Raw genomic sequence first — 10,005 nt, 5'->3', positions numbered from 1 at the left:
CTTTCTTTTTTTTTTTCTTTTTTCTTTCTTTCTGAGATATGCCCTTACTGTTCAGTGCTGGTCACACTTGGGAAAAGGATTTTAGCATGGGTTTCTTGGCTTCTGCTATACACATCAGATAGTTCTGGCTCATTAGTTGGACACAGGTGTGTCATTAATGCAGAATACAATGCTGTATTTTAAGGGAATCTGGACTCTATATTTGTTAAAAGTCGTATTTTAATTTAAAATAAAGATAATTAAAATAAATAAATAAAATTATTATATAAAGTGAAAAGTATTCGTAGGAAAGCTTGATTTATACAGTGAGTTCTCAGCCACCCAGTCCTACAAAGAGAAACTTTGGGTCTTAGTTAGGGTTTGTATTGCTGTGAAGAAATGCAATGACCGCTGCAGCTCTAATAAAGGAAAACATTTAATTGTGGCTACATTACAGTTCAGAAATTTAGTCCATTGTCATCATGTCAGAAAACATGACAGCATTCTGGCAGATATGATGGAAAAGGAGCTGAGAGTCCTACATCCAGTTCCACAGGCAGCAGATAGAAAGAGTACCTGAGACTGGCTTGAGCACTTGAAACCACAAAGCCCACCCCAAGTGACACACTTTCTCTAAAAGGCCACACTTCCTAGTAGTGCCACTCCCCATGTGCCTATGGTGGACATTTTCATTTATAACACCACCACACCCTGTCTTAATTTTCTACCACTATGATGAGACACAATGATCAACATAACTTGTTGAAGAAAGAGTTTAATGGGGGCTTAAAGTTCACATGGTAAGTCTATAACCATCATGGCAGGTAGAATGGCAGGCCAGCAGGCAGGCATAGTGCTGGAACAGTAGTTGAGAGCTTTCAACCTGGTCCACAAATGGAGGACAGAGAGAAAGGGCTCACTGGAAGTGGCTTAGGGTTCTGAAACCTCCAAACCCATCACCAGTAACATACGTCCTCCAAGGAGGCCACACCTCTTAGTTCTTCCCAAACATTCCACCAACTAGTGAGCAAACAGAAATATATGAGCCTAACAGAGGCATTCTAATTCAAACCACAATAGCAGACCCTGCCTCAAAAAATGTGTTCCTTAAATTTTAAGAAGGAACCGTTTTTAATAAGTTACACTTTTACCCATTTATAGTTTTTCCACAATTCCTTTAATTAGATGACATTCTTCCAAAGGTCAATGGTGAAGTGTTTTATGCAGGTGTGCGGTCTGGAACAGAGAGCAGCTGTGCAGTGTAAAGACTCCTGATCTACAAGAACCTCACTCAGAGTTGGAGACACAAAAAGTGTGGACCATTAACCACAGGAAAGTGGGTGCTTGAGGTAACAGGATGTATTTCAAACTTAACTTGAAATATGTGAAAAAAAAATGCATGTTCCCCCACACTGACTTGGAGCAAATATCTCTTAAATTTGTGTTTAACTAAGATGGCAGATTTTTACTTTTAGAAACTCACGTAAGAAAGATGTTTATTTTTAGCAATTCTTTGGTCACTGTCAGTATCCACAAGATGGCAGCCTCTTCTCAAAGAATGGGGAAAACTCTCAAGTGGTTTTGAGTCAGAAATTTGTGGAGAAAAGGGGAGGAGAAGAGAGGTAATGAAGGAGGGGAGGGGTTTGATGATGAAAACAAAAGGTGGTGAAATGTGATTTTTTTTCTCTACTTGGTGGAACAGTATCTTGATGTTTCCTGAAGAAGAAACATTAGAAATGGGAGACTAATTTTGGGGGGCTTTGAAACTGAATCCTCAGTGAAGAAGGGAAGAGAGAGTGATGAAATCCTTGAGCTTTTTGCTGGTGGTCCTGTGTCTTCAGTTTAATTGTGAGTTTGGATATTTCCTTTGCTTATAAATTGTGGTGTGTGAAGCTGTTTCTAGTTATAACTCTAGAATAATGGTAAAAATGCAAATGTTTTAAGTCTTTATTTAAGGGGTGGGAGTCTCATGGACAATTGTTAGCATTCTGGTGTGTTAGCATCCCTATGCCTCCAGTCCTGTTTGCCTGACCTTTGTCTTTCTGCACAGGGGTGAGCAGCCAGCAGAAGGTACAGCAGATCCCAGAAGCCCTCAGTGTCCCAGAGGGAGCCATGGCCTCTCTCAACTGCACTTTCAGTGATGGTGTTTCCAACATCTTCAGTTGGTATAGACAGCATTGTGGGAAAGGCCTCGAGTTGCTGGTGTCCATCTTCTCCAATGGTAACAAGGAAGAAGGCAGATTCACAGCTCACCTCAATAAAGCCAGCCTGCATGTTTCCCTGCACATCAGAGACTCCCAGGCCAGTGACTCTGCTGTCTACCTCTGTGCAGTGAGCACACGGTGCTCCCCAGGCACCTGCAGCCTGCACACAAACATGCTGTGCTCAGTAAGGTCTGAGCTCGAGCATGCTTGATTTTGAAAGTATTTGCTTTATGAAAACACCTCATCTAGAACACATAGTGCCCTAAACTTCATGTCTCCTATTCTTCCTTTTTTTCATAAACTGCTGAATCTAATTAGTGGTGGCATATGCTTATGGGTGTGCGATCATCCACTGTTGCATGGGAAACTAAAAGTGTCCCCCTTCCAAAAGAAAAATGACTCCCCTCACCCAACATCTATCAATTACCAATATCTCCTCAGTAATAAAAGAGGAGCCTCAGTCCTTTTGCCCTCAATACTTGAATTTCTAGCTGTTTTGGTTTTGTGCATGTCTGGTGTAGGAAACCACAGGTCTTTTGAGTTCATGTTGTGCAATAACCACGTCATGTCCAGAGGACATTTTGAAGCTCTCTCCTCACCTTCTTCGACATTTTTTTTCCTTTTTTCTTTCAAGATGTTCCCTAGGCTTTGTTGTGATGAAAAGAGTAGAGAGGTTTCCCCTATGGATCATCACTCACATTCTCCTTTTCTCAGCACTTGGAGCATTCTTCCTATTGTTGGGATCCTACAGTGTTCCAACTCCTTCTTCTGTGGTATTTTCCTGTCCATGGAAGGTCTGATATAGATACCCCATTTAGGTTTGAGTTCTCAACACTTACTCTCATAACCCTGGGTAGTTATGCATCGCTGAATTAACACGCTGAATAGAAAGCGTCTTTGACCAAGGTTGAGAGCAACAATATTCCTATTGTTGGCTCTTGTTTGACATCAGAGTCATTTATTCCTTGCAGTTGGGAGACACACTTTGTCTCTTCCTTTGGATGATCTATCATCAATTCTGGTTCATAAATGGAGTCTCAGATCTGGTCATGCCTCTGTGAATTTCTTCAGAGATCCAGCTGTAAACACTGGCTCTGCTTCTGTTCAGTACATGCCAAAAAATTTCACTGTTGAATTTTGTATAGATCCAATTCAGTTTTCTTTCTGCAGTCTCACAGTATTCTCTTGTCCCATGCAGCTATTTTTTTATTAGTGAAGAGAATAAAAAGCTTAACATATTTAACAACACTAGAGAAACATGAAAGGCAGAAGAGTCAACAGCAGCTAGTGACTATTGCTGTCAGGCAGTCAAGGTCAGCATCCAAGAAAGTGCATGTCAGAGGTAGTACCTAAATGTTATATGACCATATCCCAAGTTGGAACATGTATGGAGAATGATCACGCAGCTGATTAAGTAATGCCAACATCATTACATCGGGGCACATGACCAGTCTCTTCCATAGCTTTATATGGACCTTAGACAAGGAGACTGACAGCTTTTCCTCTCTGAAATGGTGTTCTCTTGGAGGTTTCTCTCACTTTTCCTTAATATCTCATGTTTTAATAAAGATTTCTTTGCACACACACACACACACACACACACACACACACACACACACACACCCACATTTTCTTCCCTACACTAATATGAGATCACAAACTCAGAGCTACTGTCCCAGGTTAAACTTTGGTGAATATGAGTGTCTGACACTGGTTCTTTTGGTCATTTACCACAGTAAAAAGAAACAAACAACAAAATCTTGACATCTGTATGATCTATATATATCTCTTTCTGCATTCATGTGTTATTGAATTAAGCTGTTACCTTTTAATATGTTCTAGGAAAAGTCAGAGAATGGATGTCTTTGAAATTTCTTCTTAATCAGCTCTGAACATTCAGGCATCTCACAGTGTGTTCTAGTGGCAAGATGAGGTGGAGGTGGCAAGCACCAGATGGCAGATGACAGGATGGCAGTGCTTCTGTCCCTTATGTCTTGGATTTAAGTCATTATCACTGTGTGTGTGTGTGTGTGTGTGTGTGTGTGTGTGTGTGTGTGTGTGTAGACTGAGCTTTCCTCTACCTGGTTAGGTTAAAAGCCAAAGGCTCTAGAAAACAGCCTTGATACATACTCAATAGCTGGAACTAACTCTTTTTTCTTAGGAATCTAGTTCCAAATCAGGGTCCGATCTGTATTCCCTGTGATAAAGGAGAGCATGGACAAACTCTGGGAGTTATGGGGCTGTAAGCCTATAACTAGCTGGTGAGGCCAATCTATCGATAATGAGAACAGGGATGTCTAAGTTCAGAAGCTGCATCATAGAAGAGGCCAGGTCTTCTTGATAATTTGTAAATTTACTTGAAAAATGTATGTGCTGTGCTGACTTCTGATCTCTAGCCCATGTTTCTGTCTAGCAGTGAACAACCTACAAGGAGAAGATTATTCTATGCCCCAAACATCTAGGAGGCTGGACATGTCAACAATATCCGCAGGCAAAATCTTCCATAGCTGCACTGTGGAGGCACAGGCAGAGCACAGATAAAAGCTACCCTGCTAAGCTTAAGAAATTTAACAGTTAGAAAGAAATATTGGATGACTAAGAATCACCACTGATGCAGTAGGAATAAGCGTTAAATAGATTGACTGTTGTGCAGACAGGCAGTCAGAGGGGCCATATAGTTAACATCAATGTTGGACTTCAAGATGATTGGCTTTTCTTCAGCCTCTTGACCTGAGAAAAAATTGGCAGTATAAAACAGAGGCCTGGTGAAGCTTCTCTCCATCAGTAGATCCCCTGCTGCTGTTGGAACTGAACAAGTTCTAGGCCTGCTCAGCACATGTTTATGTCAAAGCTGTGGGTCAATCATCCATTTTGTGTTTATTCAAACTGAGCAACTCTAAATGAGGGAAGGAAAATCTTTTAAAGAATCTTACAAACTTCAGCCTTGGAGATGACACGAGAATTTTGGGTTCCTGAATGTCCTCTCTGTGTTCTCTGTTTTTTTTTTTCCTCTCTGTTTCCCTCTCTTTATCTTTTCTGTCTCTCTTTGCGTGTGCTTGTGTGTGTGTGTGTGTGTGTGTGTGTGTGTGTGTTTAGCTTTCTCCATCAGTTGGTTCTGTCTACTGTGTTTTCCCTGCTTCTGTGTGCTATAGTCTATATTTTTCTTGCCTTGAACTTTAGCTAGCAGAGTAAAGAAATTCATCACAGCCCCAGATGGTCACAGACCTTCACTCAAACTAGTTTCCTCTCCCTGTTCTAGCTGCAAACTGCTGCTTACTTCTGTGCTGTAGACACAGTGCCCATGTGCCTGTTGCTGTAATGCAAACTCTCAGCGCTGCTTCCTACATACCCTACCTATGGTTGGGGGCTGTACTTACCTCTTCTCATGAAGAAAGGCCCATTATCAATAGGAAAGATGAACCCGTTAAAAAATTCTAACTTTTCAAACCATCTTTGATTGAAGTAAAATGCCATGTGCATAGATTCAAACAACAAAACACCAGGTTCATTCCTGGCCATTCTTACATGCATGCCTTCAAGTGTAGTGACTTTGCATTTCTTCTCTTGAAAGGAAGGATTCAGATTACCAGTCACAAAACATTCCTCAAGCTCTGATATCAGAATAAGGAGTCTTGTATCCTTGTGGATCATGAAGAAGGACTGCCCAGAACTACGGAAAGGTCCTAAAGGATTCATGTGTAGCCTCAAGGCCTAGATAGTTCTTTGAAACACTGAGATGAGTCTTATATTCTTCAATTTCAGGAAGTGGTGGTTCATCATGTGTTATACTGAGTAGGTTATTGAAATGCTATGCTTTGAAAGTAGGTATTTCTATGAGGAATTATGTCTAGTATCTAGTCATTCTTGCTTCCAGCACACACATGCACTATAGTTTTCAAATCCCGCATCTTTTTTCAGCTGACATTTATTCTTCCTGGAATCTCAAACATTCAGTCATCCCACTGTAACTCAGGTTTCGTCCTCACTATGTCACTCATCGACCTCTCAAGACTTTCACTGACTCTTCTCTCCCCTACAGCATCTGGCATCCTTCGCTTTTTTCTGAGCCTCAGTGCAGGCCTTGCTGATGCAGGGCTGTTCTATTCTTCATGTCTTCAAAACAACCACCATGCAGATGACATTGACTTCTGCTGCCAGCTTTCCCTGAAGCCTGCCCCTGTTTATCACCGCAGTGAGAGGAACAGTGTGAAGGGTAAACTGAGTAAAACACTTTCCAGCATGGCCTCTTTCTAGAGTGTGCCCAAAGAGACTATTTCCCTAAGAACTTTTTCTTTAAGTGAATGTCTTCTCTCTTCATACTCTGGTGAATCTTACCTTCCAGGCACCATTTCTCTTGTTTGAGGGAAAAGTGACAGGTATTCTCTACAATAGCAAAAATCTCTTTAATAATTACAGTTGAGAGGCTTTGGTAAGTGGTATCTATAAGAAAATCATCCATTTCATTTAAATTTTCCAATGTTGTGGTGCACAGGTTTTTGAAGTATGATCTAATGATTCTTTGGATTTCTTTAGTGTCTGTTGTCATATCCCCTTTTTCATTTCTGATTTTATTAATTTGGACAATCTCCCTTTGTCTTTTAGTTAGTTTGGCAAAGGGTTTGTCTATCTTGTTGATTTTCTCAAAAACCAGCTCTTGGTTTTATTATTTCTCTGTGGTTTTAGTACAGAATTCTACTAGACTTTCAAAGAAAAATTAATACTAATACACCTCAAACTATTCCATAATATAGAAACAGAATTAAGAATGCCAAACACATTCTATGAGAAAACAGTCACCCTGATACATGAAGTAAACAAAGACTCAACAAAGAAAGAGAATTTCAAACCAATCTCATGAATATTGATGTTAAAACACTCAACAACATACTTGCAAACTAAATCTGGGGGCAAATCAAAAATACCATCCATTATGATCAAGCAAGCTTCATGCCAGGAATGCAGGGATTCAACATATGAAAAATTCATCAACATAATACACCATATAAACAGACTAAAAGAAAATAAAACCCACATGATTATTTCATTGGATGCTGAAAAGACCTTTAACAAAATCCAACACTCCTTCATGTTTAAAGTCTCAGAGAGATCAAGGATACAAGCCACATATCTAAACACAATAAACACAATATATAGTAATCTAATAGCCAAAATCAAGTTAAATGGAGAGAAACTTAAAGTATTTCCACTAAAATCAAGGACAACACTAGGCTGCCTGCATTCAACATAGCTCTTCAATATGGTATGTTGGTATAATGTTCTTTTAAAATGTACCCACCTTATCCTTGTTCATTCAAATGCTGATCCCCCACCCATTCTCTGGTTTCAATCCAGATATTGCATTGTAATACTCATTCTAAGCATCCTGTCCCAACTCTTGGGAAAACAGGCCTAAATAAAGCAACTAGACACAATATTGAGCTGGGTGGAGCCAGAGGACAGGAAAGAGGGGAGGAGCTAGAGGGCAGGAAATGAGTAGGAGGAGAACAGGCGAGCTTGAAGGCAGAGCAGGAGGATGGATCTTGGAGGACTTGGAGCATGACCCAGACCTAAGATTTCACAAAAAAGCAAATATAATGTGGGAAATCTAAATGTTAGGAAACTATGAGGGCTTGGAGGAGGGAGTAACTATTGCCCAGCATTGTGTTCTAGGTTAACTAAATAAATCCAGTCTCTGTGAGGTGATTTGGTTATACAGCTGTTTAGGAGAACAGCTTTACTAAAAGATAATTATTAGACAATATTAATTGTCTCCTACAACAATGGTAATTGAAGTTGTAGGTAGAGTAATAAGACAAGTAAAGGAGATAAAAGGGATACAAATTTAAAAAAACAGCAGTCAAAGTATCACTATTCTTAGGTGATACGATAGAATACATAAGTGACCCCGTGATTCTACCAGAGAACACCTACAGCTGATAAAAACATTCATCAATGTGTCTGAATAAAAAATTAACTCAAAATGTCAGAAGCCCTTCTTTATAAAAGTGACAAAATGGCTGAGAAAGAAATTAGAGAAACAACATCCTTCATAATAGCCACACATAATATAAAATATCTTGGTGTAACCCTAACCAAGAAATGAAAGCCCTGTATGACAAGAATTTTAAGTATTTGAAGAAAGAAATTGAACATTTTAGAAGATGGAAAGATCTCCCATGTTCATGTATCAGTAGGATTAACATAGTAAAAATGGCCATTATGCCCAAAGCCATCTACAGATTCAATGCAATACCCATTAAAATCCTAGCACAATTCTTTACAGACCGAGAAAGAGCAACCATTATCTTTATATGGAAAAATAAAAGATGTAGGATAGTCCAAAATATTATGTATAATAAAAGAATGTGTGGTGGTATCAACATCCCTGATTTCAAGCTATACTACAAGCAATAGTATTAAAAAATGCAAGGTACTTGCATAGAAACAGGCACGCTGATCAATGGAAATGAAGCCACACTCCTAAGGCCACTTGATTTTTGACCAAATGCCAAAACCATACACTGGAAAAAAGAAAGCATCTTCAACAAATGGTGCATGTCGTACGAGATGTCTGAATTTAGAAAAATGCAAATACACCTATATTCATCACCCTGCACAAAACTGAAGCCCAAGTGGATGAAAGATCTTGACAGAAAACCAGAGATTCCGGATCTATTCAAAGACAAAGTGGGGAAAATTCTGGAACTCATTGGCATAGGAGACAAGTTCCTGAACAGAACAGCATCAGCACAGACTCTGAGATCAACAGTTAATAAATGGGATCTCATGATACTGAGAAGCTTCTGTAAGTCAAAGAACACTGTCAATAGAACAAAATGGCAGCCTAGAGATGGGTAAAAGTTCTTCACTAACAGTACATCAGACAGAGGGCTAATATCCAAAATATTCAAAGAACTTGAGAAATTAAACACCAACAAATCAAGTAATCCAATTAAGAAATGGGATAAAGAGCTAAAGAGAGAATTCACAGCAGAGGAATCTCGAATGGCTGAGAAGCACTTAAAAATGCAGATTCTCATATGAACTCACAGAGGTTGGCAGCAGGCATAAGACTAGCAAAGGATCAGACAAATGGGGACAGTGGGCATTCCCTCCCTTAGCTACGGAGCTGTTGGCAGTTTGTATCTGCTGAGAGAGAGAGAGATGCAGTTTAAAAATGCAGCTCCTGGTGCTTAGACCACCCTCTACTGAGGGAACAAAGCTAAGAGTATATGGGAAGAACAGCCGGAAAGACAAAAATTGAAGTGTATTATTTAAAAAAAGAGGGGCACAAAATGTGGTTGGTAGGGAAGTTGGATAGATCTGTTAGAAATGGAGGGAACAGATGGGTATAATAATAACTCACTGCATAACATTCTCTAAGAACTAATAAAATGAGAAAAATAGATGAATTTTATCAGGTGTATGCATGTGTGTACTCTTTTATGTATACTCAACATATTAAATACCATAGGATACATGTGGTTCATAACACAGGTGTCAGCTAGAGACCTGTCTGCTTAGGGTGAGGTTTCAAGTTTATTCAAGATGTCTTGTGCAGCCACCTGAGGTGCAGGTTGAAGGGAAATCAGCAGAGGGCGCTGCTTCCTTACATGTGGGTTAAATCTCCTTTAGGTGGCTTAACATGACAGACTCATTGTGCAGACAGAGGTCCTTGCCCATGCATGAGGAGTTTGAGGATGTCCTGCAGAAGACTTGCCCCGTGAGATTTGTGCAGTCAAGGAACAAGTGTCATTTCCTCTATAAACATGCTACCTGTCACCTGCTCAGTTCTTGTGCTCCTCTTCATGCTCAGTAAGTT

At 39.8% G+C, this 10,005-nt stretch overlaps 1 protein-coding gene across 1 annotated transcript; it reads left to right on the top strand.

Annotated features, from left to right (window-relative positions):
* Positions 1–1,778: 1,778 nt before the first annotated feature.
* Positions 1,779–6,396, top strand: LOC129674403 (uncharacterized; the record flags this gene model as incomplete). The annotated part of the gene is made up of 4 exons (XM_055604364.1): positions 1,779–1,827; positions 2,030–2,367; positions 5,755–5,881; positions 6,223–6,396. Coding segments are annotated over exons 1-4 (688 nt in total), but the record flags the coding sequence as incomplete, so codon positions are not given.
* Between the last annotated feature and the right edge of the window lie 3,609 nt (positions 6,397–10,005).

Source organism: Psammomys obesus, unplaced genomic scaffold, assembly GCF_907164565.1.
Source record: "Psammomys obesus unplaced genomic scaffold, mPsaObe1.curated_primary_1811, whole genome shotgun sequence".
Taxonomy (NCBI): domain Eukaryota; kingdom Metazoa; phylum Chordata; class Mammalia; order Rodentia; family Muridae; genus Psammomys; species Psammomys obesus.
The sequence above is the reverse complement of the archived record's forward strand: the minus strand, read 5'-3'. Positions and strand labels throughout refer to the sequence as shown.